Source organism: Canis lupus, chromosome 13 (genome assembly GCF_011100685.1).
Source record: "Canis lupus familiaris isolate Mischka breed German Shepherd chromosome 13, alternate assembly UU_Cfam_GSD_1.0, whole genome shotgun sequence".
Classification (NCBI taxonomy): Eukaryota; Metazoa; Chordata; class Mammalia; order Carnivora; family Canidae; genus Canis; species Canis lupus.
In genome coordinates, this window is record NC_049234.1 from 49,015,370 (window position 1) to 49,032,593 (window position 17,224).

General features: G+C 37.2%; 1 protein-coding gene across 6 annotated transcripts in view; it reads left to right on the forward strand.

The window, feature by feature from the left end:
* The window catches only part of CEP135 (centrosomal protein 135), a 77,993-nt gene that overhangs the window by 52,776 nt on the left and 7,993 nt on the right, over nt 1-17,224 (forward strand). For 5 of the 6 annotated variants that reach the window (XM_038556156.1, XM_038556157.1, XM_038556155.1 and 2 more), the window contains 9 exons: nt 1,590-1,705; nt 1,775-1,929; nt 2,523-2,578; nt 3,535-3,703; nt 4,736-4,846; nt 5,160-5,345; nt 11,450-11,659; nt 12,894-13,096; nt 14,206-14,310. In XM_038556156.1, coding sequence (XP_038412084.1) covers nt 1,590-1,705; nt 1,775-1,929; nt 2,523-2,578; nt 3,535-3,703; nt 4,736-4,846; nt 5,160-5,345; nt 11,450-11,659; nt 12,894-13,096; nt 14,206-14,310 — 1,311 coding nt within the window. Of the gene's footprint in view, nt 1-1,589; nt 1,706-1,774; nt 1,930-2,522; nt 2,579-3,534; nt 3,704-4,735; nt 4,847-5,159; nt 5,346-11,449; nt 11,660-11,909; nt 12,067-12,893; nt 13,097-14,205; nt 14,311-17,224 lie in introns of those variants that run through there. The other variant, XR_005369034.1, reaches the window with a different exon arrangement.

Genomic DNA, 17,224 nt, shown 5'->3' on the forward strand with positions numbered 1-17,224 from the left:
GGTAGGTACTGGTAATGGGTATACAGGACTGTGAATGTATTTAATGCCACTGATTTACATGGTAAATGTAAATGGTTAAAATGGTAAATATGGTCACAAAGTCAAAAAAATAAAATATGGATATCATTACTGTTTCTCTTTCCTCTAGTATGCCATTAAAATTCCAAACCTACACTGCTTGTCCCCTAAAATGAAATCATGTGTCCCTCTATGTAATGTAGTATAACTAAGGAATTTGAGACCAAAAGATGGTCCTGTCCAATCAGCCACATGGCTCATAAGTAGAGAGCTAGAACTTTGGTTTTAAATTTTACTGCTTCACTGTCTTGTGGTAAGTCATCACTCCCTTTGGTATGTTCATAACGCTTTCAAAGCTAAGAAATTGGTTAATTTCTCCTAATAACATAGTTCTCAGATTTTCCTTTCCAAACACCATGATGAACAAATAATATGATAGTCACTCAACTATTCATCCTTATCACCTTTATACCTCAGTTCTTTCATTAAGCAGACCTTTATCTTAACAGCAGTATTTCTGTCAGAGAAGTTACATCCAGGATCTGTTATAGAATCTATATTGTCAGGATCCCTGGGTGGCTCAGCGGTTAAGCGCCGCATTTAGCCCAGGATTTGATCCTGGAGTCCCGGGATCGAGTCCCACATCGGGCTCCCTGCATGGAGCTTGCTTCTCCCTCTGCCTGTGTCTGTGCCTCTCTCTTTCTCTCTCTCTCTCTCTCTCTCTCTCTCTCTGCGTGTGTGTGCCTCTCATGAATAAATAAATCTTAAAAAAAAAAAAAAAAAGAATCTCTACTGTCCCCTTCCTGTCTACACTAGAGTATGAAAAGGTAAAGCTATTTTTAGGACTCACCAAGAGCCTACTTTATGTATACAGTCAAGATGTTATACTGCCTTCCTTTATCAATCATACTTTTATTAGGTATTAACCTTCCTATTTTACATTTCTACTTAGAACTTCAAACACTGCCAACCACTTGGTGTCCCAGTGTCCACAGGGACTCTATGGGTGGGCCTTCTATTTTTGAGCATTTTCCCTTGTAGATAGAGGATATTGGTCTCCCTGAATTCTTCATAGATTGCACTACAATAAATGTCCATTTTCCCTGTTTACTAAGACCTCCAGTTGACTACCTACCAAAAAAGTCGAAATAGAAAGCAAAATTAAAAGCTCACCAGTCTGGATTTATGGATAATCCTTGGAAGTGCCAGGCCATGCTGTAAAAACAGGGCATGCCTTTACCTCCACGTTTGAAAATAGATTTTACAAGGAAAAGAGTGTTAATATTAGGAAACAAGAACTTTAAAACTACCAGGAAACCTCTAGAAAAGAGTATACAATTAATTTGATTTTTATACTATATTATTTTTAGGAAGATGGAACCATTTTGAAGAAGAATGGTGGACAGCAAGAAATAATATATAATATAATACCATTGATTATACTGGAAGAGCTTTAAAATAAATAAAAGAAACTTTAAAAATAAAAATATTTTTTAAAATCTCTCATTTTTAAAAAATTATTTCTACTAGAGATAAAGAATGCCATTTGTTTTTATCCACTGATTCTTTAGGCTAGTAAATGAGCAGCTACAGCGGTCACTTGATGATTGTCAGCACCGGCTCTCCAAGAAAAGAGATGAACTTGAATCAGCCCAAGCACAAATAAGCATACTGCAGGAAAAAATAGGTAAGCGTTTTTAGATTTTGCTTTTGCTAAACCTACTTTATTTGGTCTAACAAACATTTCTCTTTATAGATAAACTATACCTTCAGATGACTTCGCAGAGTGAAGAGGCTCATGTAATGAAAAAGACCATTGATGTTATTGATAAAGAGAAAGACTTTCTTCAGGAGACAGTAGATGAGAAGACAGAAAAGATTGCAAACTTGCAAGAAAACCTGGTTAATAAAGTATGTGACAGCTAAATACCTTTATCCGGCATCTCAACAGAAATTATCTCATTCTCTCTTTCAAATATGTAAATTCCTAAGGCCTACAGCCTAATCTTCTAATATTCTTAAATTTCATTTCATGCCATTAATTTGGATCTGCAAAAGTTCTATTTATAGAGGCGCCTGGGTGGCTCAGTTGGTTAAGGATCCTACTCTTCATTTTGGCTGAGGTCAACAATCTCAGGGTTGTGCACTTAAGCCCTGTGTTGGGCTCTGCACTGGGCATGGAGCTTAAGGTTCTCTCTTTCCCTCTCCTGCCCCTCCCCCCTGCCCCATCACTCATGGGCACATGCCTTTCTCCCCAACCCCCCAAAAAATTCTATTTATGGAATGTAATTTTATCAAATATGATTATAGCAAATTCAAGGAAACAATTCAGGTTCTTAGAATGGGTAAAAGCATGCCAATATGTAAAGTATTGAGACATAGAAATGTTTACTTTGAAGTTTTCTTTTGTAGAGTAATTTATATAAATGTGATAAATTATATAAATTCAAGTAAAGACATTTTTATATGAATGTTTTAGAATCATATTTTCATAATTTCTGTAGGAAAAAGCTATTGCTCAGATGAAGAAGACAGTCTCAGAATGTGAATCTTCTATGAAGTAAGTAATCAATGAAATGGCATCCAGCTTTTTTTAGAAAGTTTCAGTGAATATAGCTTATGTATTTAAGTAGCAATTTGATCATAGGTAATTTCTTTGTTCAGTTTTCCCGTTTTTGCTGGTGGCAGCATCTGAGTGTCTTCCATGAACATGCCATCCTCTTTAACTTTCTCCTCTCCATCATCAAATCTCAGTTGTTATGTCTGACTTGTTATTCTTTTCATACCTATTGCTCTTTATTTCTACCATAATTACTCTGTTCAGACCCTAATTATTAAAACTTGGATTACTTGGGATCCCTGGGTGGCTCAGCAGTTTAGTGCCTGCCTTTGGCCCAGGGCATGATCCCGGAGTACCGGGATCGAGTCCCACATCAGGCTCCTCGCAGGGAGCCTACTTCTCCCGCTTCCTGTGTCTCTGCCTCTCTCTCTCTCTCTCTGTGTCTCTCATAAATAAATAAAATCTTTAAAAAAAAAAAAAAAAAAAACTTGGATTACTTTAGTAGCCAATCTGAAATTTGTTCTACATCAAAACCTATCTTGAATAGTTACACAATTTTACATTTTATGTCTAATCTCTACTTCAAGACAAAAGTCACTATTATTTTATATGCCTTTACACATTACATGGTAGTGGAGACTTAAATATTAAATAATCCTTGCCAATTGAATCTATTATGTTTTGCTCCTAATATTTTAAAGTCCTCTATTTAAGAAGAAAAAAAAAAGTCCTCTATTTTTACCTGACTTTTAGAATTATAAATTTATTTTATTACTATTTCCATATGATGATTGGTAGAGATCTAAAATATCTGCTTTACCTAATTTATCAGTGTCTTAATGCAGTATAATTTCTTGTATTCTTAGTGTACTTAATTCAGAGTACAGCAGTTTTCTTTTAAATGATTTACAGTTTTCCAAAAAACTTTATTATTTCCACATCCTTTGTGTTAACAGCCAGATAAAGGAAACGTTGACTAATCGGGAGCGAGAAATAAGCAGCCTCCGGCGCCAGCTTGATGCAGCTCACAAAGAACTTGATGAAGTAGGAAAATCTAAAGAAGTGTCTTTTAAGGAAAACAGAAGATTACAAGAAGATCTGAATACAATGGCAAGAGAAAACCAGGTATGAGCACAATGCATAAACTTTGTTTTACTCCATATTCATTCTTTGCTAAATTTTAAAGCTCTAAATATGTTTTCTAAAATTTAATGATATTAATATGAACAACATAAATAATTCTTTGAGGGGAATTGAATTTATAAGAGTATTAAAAAGTATGGTTTAGAACGCTGCTGTATATCACAGGGTGTCTAATTGTTACAACTGTGGTCTCCTTACTATTTTGGTCTTTGTTATAAGGACTCCTAAAGCTGAGAACATTGTATTGTCTGTGGCAGATACCATTGTCACCCTCAACATCACTTTCAAGGCAAAGTGCTATGTTTTAAAGATCCATGATTTTAATTATTCACACATCCTTTCAACAACTTAGAGATATACCTATAAGTAAGTTAATATTTTAGAATGGCAGATACTGAGAAGTATCGGTTTTGTTTGTGCTGGTTTATTAAAGGATTACACTAAGAAGATAAATGATTTTCCTGTTTTAAATATTTTAAATTTTTTAAAAATTACTTTTAGTATTCAGTATAAAACATAGTGCTGATACATGAATATTTTAAAATGACAACCCTTGAGCATAGCTAGCCCCATAATATAAATGCCAGATACATGGTCAAGACTATTTGAGGGAAATGGGTGGTAATATTTGGTTAAAAAGTCACGGTCAAGAAAAACATGTGAAAATAACTCTTAGGAACAGTTTTCCTTTCTCCTACTCTTATTCCCCCAATTCAAAAGGAGCTTTTGAATATAAATAGAACTCATGGGGACCCCTGGATGGCGCAGCGGTTTGGCGCCTGCCTTTGGCCCAGGGCTCGATCCTGGAGACCCGGGATCGAATCCCACGTCGGACTCCCGGTGCATGGAGCCTGCTTCTCCCTCTGCCTGTGTCTCTGCCTCTCTCTCTCTCTCTCTCTCTCTCTCTCTCTCTGTGGCTATCATAAATAAAAAAATAAATAAATAAAATAAATAGAACTCATTAGGTGCCACATTTATTGTAGATTTATCTGTCTTCAATTCTCTGATTAACAGGAAATCTCACTGGAATTGGAAGCAGCAGTTCAAGAAAAAGAAGAAATGAAGAGTAGAGTTCATAATTACATAACTGAAGTGTCACGATGGGAGAGCTTAATGGCTGCTAAGGTATATAAAAAATATTTAGGTTGAATTTAAGACTGATAATCTAAAAAATATTTTGATGTGTGTTTATTCTGTCTCCTCATTTATTTATTTCTTTTCCTGTCTCTTCTCATAGATATTAAGATATGAGAGAGGAGATCTTGCCTACCGTATTTTTATATTTCCCCACAGATCTTACTTAGTATGCTGTCTGCACAGATAGCGTATGGTTCCTCATTAAAACAAAAATCCCAGTGTGTGTGTATGTTTATGATATGAGTATTCCAATGGATGACAGTTACTAATTTAGAAACAATTTACTTATACCTAAAACCAGGAAAAAGAAAATCAAGATTTGTTAGATAGATTTCAGATGCTTCATAACCGTGCTGAAGACTGGGAGGTCAAAGCCCATCAAGCTGAGGGAGAAAGTAGCTCGGTTCGACTGGAACTTCTTTCAATTGATACTGAGAGGAGACATCTTCGAGAAAGGGTGGAGCTACTAGAAAAAGAAATTCAGGAGGTAATATATTTATTTATCTTGCAATGACATTATTTAGTAAAACAATAACATTCAAAGATACTTTAAAGTCAGGTTTAAGCATTGATAAAGTCAAGGTCAGTGTAATATTTTATCATTAATTCTGATAATTTGCTTATGAGTATCATTACTTTTTTTAAATTGTAAGATATACATAAAATCAAGTTTATCATTTTTTTAGAGCACAGTTCTTGGCAGTTAGTATACTCACATTGTTATGCAACTGTCACCACCATTTCCAGAACTTTTTCATATTCCCTGATTGAAACTGTACCCATAAAAAAAAAAAAAAAAGAAACTGTACCCATTTACACTAACTGCCCATTCCTCACTCCCTACCCCATCCCAGCCTCTAGCAACCACGTACTTTCTTTGTCTATGAATTTGACTACTTTTTGTGCCTCATATAAGTGGAATCATACAATATTTTTCTTTTTGTGACTGGCTTATTTCACTTAGGCTTAAGGTTCATGTATGTTGTAACGTGTCCAAATTGCATTTCTTTTTAAGGCTGAGTAATACTCCATTGTGTATATACCTCACATTTTCTTTATCCATTCATCTGTCAATGGACATTTCATTTGTTTTCACCTTTGGCTGCCAGGAATAATGCTATGAACATGGATATACAATCTGTTCAAGTCCTTGCTTTCAGTTCTTTAGGATATACCTGGAAGTAGAATTGCTGAATCATGATGATTTTTAAGTTTAGCATTTTCAGAAATTGCCATACTTTTTTCCTTAAGGAAAACTATAATGAAAATATGAAAGTGGCTTTGAAATATGGCAATGAATAAAGGCTGAAAGAATTTTAAGTGCTTGATAGAAAAATCCTAGATTGCTTTGAAAAACTCATTGGTAGAAAGATGCACATTAGAGAGGATCCTAGTAAGGGCTTAGAAAAAATAGCTAGAGACAAAACTGCTGTCATTTACAAAATACATAAATTTTTAACAGAATTTTTCCAGGAATCTTAATGTTTCTTCTAGTGAGGTCTCAGATGCCATTGAGGAACATGTTATTGGATATTTATTTATTTGTTTGTTTATTTATTTATTTTTATTCATGAGAGACACAGAGAATGGGAGAGACACAGGCAGAGAGAGAAGCAGGCTCCATGCAGGGAGCCTGATGTGGGACCCAATTCTGGGACTCCAGGATCAAGGCAGATGCTTAACCACTGAGCCACCCAGGCGTCCCAAGAGAGAAAATCTTCAGCAAGCTCCATGCTGAGCTTAACATGGGGCTTGATCTCACAACCCTGAGATCATGACCTGAGCCAAAATCAAGAGTCATAAACTCAATAGACTAAGCCACCAATGTGCCCCTAGAAGAACACAGAATAAGTGATAAACTTGGATATTTAGCTGAGAACATTTCTAAGCAAAGTGTATAAGGTGTAGCCTGGTTTCTTTTTGCTGCTTATAGTAAAATACAAAGAAAAGAAATAAGTGAGAAAGGAGCCAGGTCTTACCAAAATACCAACAGCATTTTCCATAGAACTAGAACAAATAATCCTACATTTTTAAAAATATTTATTTATCTTTTTACTTTTTAAAAGATTTTATTTATTTATTTATTTATTTATTTATTTATTTATTTGAGAGAGAGAAAGTGAGAGCACAAGCAGGGGGAGGGGCAGAGAGAGAGGATAAAGCAGACTCCCTGCTGATTAGGAAGCCTGACGTGGGGCTCAATCCCAGGACCCCGAGATCATGACCTGAGCCAAAGGCAGATGCTTAACCAACTGAGCCACCCAGGTGCCTCCCTAGATTTTTTTTAAGATTTACTTATTTGAGGGAGACAGGGTGAAAATCTTAAGCAGACTCTGCTCTGAGCACAGAGCCCAATACACAGGGTTCAATCTCATGACCTTAAGATCCCAACTTGAGCCAAAACCAAGAGTCGGATGCTTTACCAACTCTGCCACCCAGGTGCCCCAATAATCCTAAAATTTGTATGGTACCGCAAAAGACCCCAAAACGCCAAAGGAATCTTGAAAAGGAAGAAGAAACCTGGAGATACCACAACCCCAGATTTCAAGCTATATTGCAAAGCTGTAGTAATCAAAACAGTATAGTACTGAAACAAAAAACAGACACACAGATCAATGGAACAGAATAGAGTGCAGACATAAACCCATATTATTCTATCACATAGGAAGCAAGAATATGCATGGGGAAAAGACCGTCTCTACAACAGATAGAACCAGGAAAACTACACAGCTACATGCAAAAGAATGAAACTTTCTTACACCATACATAAAAATAAACTCAAGGGACACCTGGCTGGCTCAGTGGATGAGCATGTGCCTTTACCTCAGGGTGTGATCCTGGAGTTTGGGATTGAGTCCCATATCTGGCTCCCTGCAGGGAGCCTGCTTCTCCCTCTGCCTATGTCTCTGTCTCTCTCTCTCTGTCTCTCATGAATAAATAAATAAAATCTTAAAGAAAAAAACTCGAAATGGATTAAAGAGGCGTGCTTAGGTGGCTCAGTCGGTTAAGCATCTGCCTTTGGCTCAGGTCATGATCTCAGGGTTCTGGAATTAAGCCCCATGTCAGGCTCTCTGCTCAGCAGGAATCCTGCTTCTCCCTCTTTTTCTGCCCCTCCTCCTGTTTGTGCATTCTCTCTCTCTCTCTAATAGAAATAAAATCATGGGATCCCTGGGTGGCGCAGCGGTTTGGCGCCTGCCTTTGGCCCAGGGCGCGATCCTGGAGACCCGGGATCGAATCCCACATCGGGCTTCCGGTGCATGGAGCCTGCTTCTCCCTCTGCCTATGTCTCTGCCTCTCTCTTTCTCTCTCTGTGACTATCATAAATAAATAAAAATTTTAAAAAAAAATTTAAAAAAAATAAAAAATAAAATCATTTTAAAAAATGAATTAAAGACATAAATGTGGGACCTGATTCCACAAAAATCCTAGAAAAGAGCACAGGCAATAATTTCTCTGACATCAACTATAGCAACATTTTTCTAGGTATGTCTCCTGAGGCAAGGGGAACAAAAACAAAAATAAGCTACTAGGACTACATCAAAGTAAAAACCTTCTGCACAGCAAAGGAAACTATCAACAAAATTAAAAGGCAACCTACTAGGGGCACTTGGCTGGTTCAGTTAATAGAGCATGTGACTCCTGATCTTGGAGTCATTAATTTAAGCCCCACATTTAAGTGTAGAGCTCACTTTAAAAAGTAAAAATAAAAGCCTTCTGGATGAGAGAAGATATTTGCAAATGACAACCAAAAAAAAAAAACAATCCAATTTAAAAATAGGCAGAAATGGGGCACTTAGGTGGCTCAGTTAAGCGTCTGACTCTTGATTTCAACTTACGTTGTGATCTCAGAGTCATGAAATCAAGCCCTGCGTCAGGTTCTGCGCTTAGCAAAGAGTCTGCTTAAGATTCTCTCTGCCCCTCCCTGCTTGCTTGCATGCACTCTCAAAAAGGGGGGGTGGGGCAGAAGATACGAACATTTTTCCAAAGAAGATAGACAGCCAGCAGACGTTATGAAAAGATGTTTAATATCCCTCATCATCAGGGAAATGCAAATTAAAACCACAGTGAGGTATCCCCTCACAACTGTCAGAATGACTAAAATCTAAAACACAAGAAACAATGTTGGCAAGGACACCAAGAAAAAGGAACCCTCATGTACTGTTGGTGAGAATGTAAATTAGTACAGCCCCTGTGGAAAACAGTTTGGAGAGTCCTTGAAAAATTAAAAATAGAATTACCATATGATCTGGTAATCCCACTATTGAGTATTTACCCAAAGAATACAAAACACTAATTCAAAAAGATACATGTGCCCTCTGATTCTTGCAGCATTATTACATTAGCCAAAGTATGGAAGCAGCCCTAGTGTCCATCAATAGATGAATAAAGAAATTATATACATACATATGTATAAAATGTGTGTGCATATGTATATGCACAATGAAATAATATTCAGCCATAAAAAAGAATGAATCTTTTCATTCTTGCCTTTACAATAACATGGATGGGTCTAGGGGGTGTAATGCTAAGCAAAATAAGTCAGAGAAAGACAAATACCATATGATTTCACTCAAATCATTTAAGAAACAAATGAACAAAGAAAGAAAGAGACAAAGGAGAAACAGACTCTTAACTCTAGAGAAACTAATGATCACCAGAGGGGAGGTAGGTGGGGGGAGGTGTGAAATAGGTGAAGGGGATTTGGAGTACACTTACCATGATGAGTACTGAGTAATGTATAGAATTGTGAATCACTATATTGTACATCTGAAACTAATATAATACTGGTGTGTTAAGTATACTAGACTTAAAATTTAGAGGGGAAAAAAGGAACCAGGTCTTGATGATTTGGAAACTTCTTAGCCTACTGAGTGTGCGCTGGAGACAGGCCAAGTGTGTGGCTCCACAGCCTCTTCGTGAACAGATAGATTAGGGATGTGACTCATATAGCCGATCAGTCACCCCCGTAGAAAGATTGCCAGCTTGTAATGACGGGGATAGAAACAAGGTGAAATGAAGGAAGGCTGTTGAACATCTGGGATCTTACCTGCAGAAAACGGGCTAGGAGTGTTACTTGGCTACAAATATATGTTCTCCTTTGAGAAGAGGGAAGAATGGCTCTGAAGGTAGCTCAGAGACCAGCAAGGCTGCAAAGGGCAGCTCAAAAGCAAATGGGGCTGCTGGTGCCACCACAGGCCCGGGGATGGAGCTACTCCCTCCTTCGTTCCAGAGTGCAATGCCACTGCCACTGAGGGCCAAGAGGGTGGGGCTGTAGCTGAAGGGTGAGAAGGTGGGGCCGCTCTAGCAGGCCCAGAAGACAGACCATTGGGGCACTGATAATTATTCTTAGGCCCTGAAACCAAATGGAATTTTCCTTGCTTGGTTACAAACTTACTCTGGACTAGTAACTTCTTCATTCCTTCTATTTTTTTCCTTTCATAGTAGGCCTGGCTATTCTATACCTGTTTCACTGTTGTTTTTGTAAGCAAGTAACTTGTTTGCTAGTGTCACAGATCTCTGGAGGGAGAATAGTTTTGCCCCTAGATGGACCACATCTAGAGTATTGCCTGCATCTAATTTAGATGATGCTTAGATGTGATTTTGGACTTAGAATTGATGCTAGAATGTTGGGATGGAGTGGATGTATTTTACAAAGGAAGGACATGAATTTTGGGGACCTAAAGAGTAGATAGAATTATGGGCCTTAAGTTATGTTGAAATCCTAACCCCCAAGCACCTGTGAATGTGCCCTTATTTGGAAATAGAGTTTTTGCAGGTATAATCTAGGTAAAATGAGGTCATACTGGACTATAGGGCTGACCATAACCTCGTGACTGTTGACCTTTGTAAGAGAAATCTGTACACAAGATACAAAGAACACCAGATGAAGACAGAGGCAGAGACTGGAGTGAAGTGTCTACAAGGCAAAGTACACTAAGGATTACTAGCAGCCACCAGAAGTTGGGAAAGGCATGGAATAGATTCTCTCTTAGAACTTCCAGAAGAAAAAAAAAAAAAAAAAAAAAAGAACTTCCAGAAGAGAGCAGCCCTGGTGGCTCAGCGGTTTAGCACCGCCTTCAGCACAGGATGTGATCTTGGAGACCCGGGATTGAGTCCCACATCAGGCTCCCTGCATGGAGCCTGCTTCTACCTCTGCCTCTCTCTGTCTATCTGTGTGTGTGTGTGTCTCATGAATAAATAAATAAAATATTTTTAAAAAATTAAAGACAACTGAGAAAGAACTATATATGTTATTTTTTCTTGAAAGGGTATTATAACAATTTAAAGATAAAATTTAACCTAACTTCAGAGACCTCTCTTATTCACTCTAAAATGATAATTTTCATCTTTGCATCTTCCAAATATATACATGAGGTACTTAGTTACCGTGATTAATAATTATATACAATTCATTTGGTTAAGCATTAAATAAACCATCTTTAAATAGCAGGCAGCTTCCTGAGAGTATCTTAAAATATGCAAAAATTGGCTTTCATATTTTTATAAAGTAAGGTTGTGGCTGTATAGATTCAAGCCTTTAAAATTACTGTGTTACTTCAACTTTTTACCAGTTTCTTTTTCTACTTTCAGCACATAAATGCACATCATGCTTATGAATCTCAGATTTCATCAATGGCAAAAGCCATGTCTAGATTAGAAGAAGAGCTGAGGCATCAAGAAGATGCAAAAGCAGCAGTGTTGAATGATTTGTCATCTCTTAGAGAACTTTGCATCAAGCTCGACTCAGGCAAAGATATTATGACCCAGCAACTGAATTCCAAAAACCTGGAGTTTGAGAGGGTAAGAACTTAAAAGATTTTGTTATACCACATTATTTTATTTAGCCCTACCCTCATTGTTTTACTTTATCATTACACTGCCCAATATATTTGTTCCCCTTTAAGGAGTTACTTTTGAGGGCACCTGGGGTGGCTCAGTCCATTGAGCATCTGCCTTTGGTTCAGGTCATGATCCCCGGGATCCAGCCCCAAGTAAAAAGAAAAGAGTTACTGTTGACTACAGATTTTTTTTTTCTTTTTTTTGACTACAGGATTTTGACAACTAGATTCTTTGCCAAGATTTTCCTGGCAAACATGGTGATGAATTAGATGCTCTCTGTTTTGGAGTAGATGGGTATTTAGGAAAATAGGAGTCTTCTTATTATAGAGTAGGAACATATCCCAGTACATCTTTTACTCTGTTTGAAGGTAAGATTTAAATGAAAGATTGAGTAATTCATTGCTTCCTAAATAGAGTAGTTTTTCTGATTAAAATCCCAAGGCATTTAGGGGCACCTGGGTGGCTCAGTCAGTTACGTGTCTGTTTTGGCTTAGGTCATGATCTCCAGGTCCTGGGATCCAGCCCCACATTGGCTTCCTGTTCCGCAGGGAGTTTTCTTTTCCCTCTCCCTCTCCCTCTGCTCCCACCCCTTGTGCTCTCTCTTTCTCCTTTTCTCAAATAAATAAATAAATAAATAAAATCTTTTTTAAAATCCCAAAGCATTTAAATCTTACTTAATTTTAAAAGTCTAGTTAGCTAGAACTTCGCATTCTCAAACTGAGGCATTATCTAAACAACTCAGTGCATGTTTTCAAACACAGGTGTTTTAATTTTCATCCATATAGTAGTATCTTTATTTTCAGGTACTAAGAAGCTCCAATGAAGGCTTGACTGCATAGTCAGGGTACACATAATAGTTAAGAAGTCTTCCTTAATGATAAGATTGACCACATTTAAAAAAAAAAAAAAAGATTGACCACATTTTAGGATTTTATGTTAATGACCCTCTCTTGACAAGGTAGTATGAGTGAAAACTATTTAAGGGCTAGAGTGGGTCTTATAGCAAATAAGCCCTTACTAAAAATAGCAAAAATTATTTTGAAAATAAGATGATTTTCTTACACTTAAAGAAATGGTTCAAAATCTTTAACTGATACCCCACATAAAGCAACTGATGGGTGTATAGCTCTGCAAATAATTTTTCAGAGTAAGTCTGAAATTGTACTGAAGTAATTTTCCTTTGTTCTCCCTGTAGGTTGTGGCGGAATTAGAAAATGTAAAATCAGAAGCAGAACTGTTGAAAAAACAACTGTCAAGTGAGAGACTTACAATTAAAAACCTTGAATCATTGTTGGCTACAAATAGAGATAAAGAATTTCATTCTCATTTGACTTCCCACGAGAAGGATACAGAAATTCAGCTACTTAAAGAGAAGTTAACCCTTTCAGAAAGCAAATTGTACGTGGCATAAATCAACCTATGTAAAGAAAATAGCCTGTCAAAAAGAATATTTCAATTTTTGGTAGAGTAGGATGGGAGTGTATAAGATGATATTCAAAACCAAAATATCTTACTTATGTGGTGGCTGCTTTGGGGAATTCAGAGGTTTAGTTCAAAAGGGACATTGTGTTTGGAAATGCAGATTGTCTATCTCCACCACAGAGGTAGTACCCATGGAAGTGAATAAATGAATGAACTTTAGAAAAATGTCTCAAATTCAGGAATAAAGAGAGTCAACAAAGGAGAGCGCATTTTAGGTTGGGGAGAGCCGTGTCTCTTGCTGTGGATTAGGAAAAAGACTTCCTGTGTAATATGACCCTCATGGGTGTATTGATTAATTACCTTTTAGGAGATTGATGATACTGTCTTTTAGATGGACAGGTTTGGATATATTTGATGGAAGAGGGGAGGAAATCCAGAGTGGATAGTACAAATGGAACAGTTTTAAAAGTTTGAAATGTTTCTCTTTCTGGGCTCCTAGGTGGCTCAATTGGTTAAGCATGTACTTTCAGTTTAGGTCATGATCCCGGGTCCTGGGATCAAGCCCCTCTTTGGGCTCCTTGCTCCAGGGGGGGGCTTGCTTCTCTCTCTCTCTCTCCCTCTCTCTCTCTCTCTCTCTCTTTCTCTCTGCCACTCCACCTGCTTATGCATGCGTGCGCTCTCTCGCACTCTCTCTCTGTCAAATAAAATGCTTTAAAAAATGTATTTCTGTTTGAGGCAGGACTCAAGGAGTCAACAAAGATACTTTACATCTTGATGTTTATAATTGATGTCTTGTTCAAATTTATATGTCCACTATTGCAGCACATAACAGAAGCTCAGTTAAAATATTTGTTAAATAAATAAGATGAATGAATGAATAAGAAAACTTAGTGATAGAAGCTCCTGAAAAAAAAAAAAAAAAAAGAAAAAAATTTGTGTTAAAAGTCATGTTCTTCTCTTTTTTTGTCCTTAAGTATCATCTCCATTTTTATTTATTGATAACAAAAACAAAAATCCATAGCACTTGACTCTACAAAATAGCACGTTTTTTACTTATTTCTTTGATTTTTAAAATTTGTTTTAAGAACTAGTCAAGGCCGGGAAAACACCATGCTTCGAGCTAAAGTGGCACAATTACAAACTGATCATGATGTTCTGAAAAGGCAGATTTCAACTGAAAGATACGAACGGTAAGAAAAAAATTTTAGTACTGGACAGCATTTTTATTTATTCCCTATCCTATTTCAGAAAGGATTTAATATGGCTTAAAAATAGCCAGCTTCCTTTTAACATTCATACAAAAATAAATTTTTCTGATATTTCTTTCTAAAAAGGCAATAAGAAAAAATAAAATAAAAAGGCAATAAGTGTTGTGGAAGATACTATCCTTATAGTAAATGATGTTACAAGTATTGTCTCAGTGTTTTCTATAGCATTGCTTAGGGCAAAATTAGGACATTATTTCAAAGAATATAGATAAGGAATCAACAAGCTAGTAAGGATTCTACAAGAGCCCAAAACAATATGGTCCAATAGGAAACTCCAAATATAGATCATCACAAAAATGATGATCATAAGAGTGATTGATACATATGTGCTAGATATCATATACGTTTCTGATTATTTCTATCAATTATTATAATGCTTATATTAGAGGAAACTAAAGTCACTCAAATAGTAAATGGTAGAGCCAAAATTAAAATCAAGATAGATTTTGTACAACTGAAACTAACATTGTATGTTAATTATACTTTAATTAAAAAAATAAATACAAATTTAATGGGGCACCTGGGTGGCTCAGTTGATTAAGCATCCAACTCTTGATCTTAATTCAGGTCTTCATCTCAGGGTCATGAGTTCAAGCCCTGCATTGTGCTCTACAATGGATGTGACACCTACTTAAAATTAATTAAACTATTTATTTATATAATAATTAGTTGAGTAGAATGAAGGAGAGGCAGATCTAATTTTAAACCCCATGCTCTTGGGATCCCTGGGTGGCGCAGCGGTTTGGCGCCTGCCTTTGGCCCAGGGCACGATCCTGGAGACCCGGGATCAAATCCCACATCAGGCTCCCGGTGCATGGAGCCTGCTTCTCCCTCTGCCTGTGTCTCTGCCTCTCTCTCTCTCTCTGTGACTATCATAAATAAATACAAATTAAAAAAATAATAATAATAAAATAAAATAAACCCCATGCTCTTATATACATATATTCCCATAGTTTAGTAATTTTCACACTCACTTATAATTTCAGTTCATTTGCTGTGTTATATTGAAAACTTGAATCTCCCAAGTGTTACAAACAGAAATAACTGTTTTCACAGCTAAAATTGAAGTCTCGTTTGCAAATCACTTGTTCAGTTACTTTCTTTCCATTGTGCTTTCTTGCTATGTTAATACCATAGATGTCAACATTCCTGAGATTTCATTCTCAAATTGTTCATCAGATTGCTTATCAAGTCAAGTTTTTGAGTTCTCTTATCTATTGGCATCAGAACTTTGATGTGCCATTTGGAGTGTAGATAAAATTTGCTGAGAAATCAATATTTATGATTCAAAGAGAAAGAAACCTGAGAAATGAAGAAATGCATCAGTGTCATAAAAGCAGTGTTACTAATTTCTCATAATTAAGAAGATTTAGTTTCTCAATATGCTAAACTGTACGTACATAATGATTTCCATTTTCTTAATGATGACTTAAGTTCTCTTAAATCCAAGGGCCTTAAATCAAATCCTCTATTGCCTAAGGTTATAAGACCCCCCCTTAATTCTTCTTTTTCCCTTGGCTTTGTTCCCCAAAGAAGTCTTGGCTCACATGACTATGTCTCTTTCCTTACCATCCAACTAGTTTACACATCTTTACACCAGCCTAGGGAACAATAGTGGTTCTTGGCGGAAAAGAGTGGCAAAAAAGACTTTAGGTATTACAATGATTTATAGCCCTCTAAAGGGCGTCAGTACATAAATAGCATATCTATGTACTGAAATTTCATGGGGAGAGGTAGGTAATTTGGGGAGAAGGAATATCTTTAAAAGTTTCTTTAGGGGGATAATAATGAAAAAAAGTTTGTGAAACACCCAAGGGGGTAGAAATCCTGGATACTAAAGATCATAAGGCAGAAAGTCTAGGCCAGAGTCTCTGAATAGTCCACAAAAGAGGTAGCAACACAGTCACCATGCTTTGTGGTGCTGACTCAGACACAGGGCAGGAGAGCATAACAGAGAAAAATAGTTACTTCACTTCTGACATTTGGGAGTTGTTAGGCAGGAAGAAGGAAGAGGCTAGATTTATGTTCAAGAAGAGATAGGAGGGATCCCTGGGTGGCGCAGTGGTTTGGCGCCTGCCTTTGGCCCAGGGCGCGATCCTGGAGACCCGGGATCAAATCCCACGTCGGGCTCCCGGTGCATGGAGCCTGCTTCTCCCTCTGCCTGTGTCTCTGCCTCTCTCTCTCTCTCTCTGTGACTATCATAAATAAAAATAAAATAAAAAAATTAAAAAAAAAAAAAAAAAAAAAAAGAAGAGATAGGAGTGTGGACTGTGGGCCACTGGGGTCGGTGAAGGATCTCAAGATGGCTGGGCGAAAACTTGCTCTAAAAACCATTAACTGGGTCGCTTTTGAGGAGATCATACCCCGAAACCAGAAGGCCATTGCCAACTCCCTGAAATCCTGGAATGAGATGCTTACCTCCAGGTTGGCAACTCTTCCTGAGAACCACCTGCTATCGACTGGGCTTACTACAAGGCCAATGTGGCAAAAGCTGGCTTGGTAGATGACTTTGAGAAGAAAGTTAATGCCCTGAAGGTTCCTGTACCAGAGGATAAATACACTGTCCAGGTGGATGCTGAGGAAAAAGAAGATGTGAAAAGCTGTGCTGAGTTTTTGTCTCTCTCAAAGGCCAGGATTGAAGAATATGAAAAAGAGCTGGAGAAGATGAAGAACATAATTCCATTTGATCAGATGATCATTGAGGACCTGAATGAGTGTCTTCCTAGAAAGCAAATTAGACAAGAAGAAGTATCCCTATTGGCCTCACAAGCCAATCAGAAATTTATAAACTGGGATCCGTGGGTGGCACAGCGGTTTAGCGCCTGCCTTTGGCCCA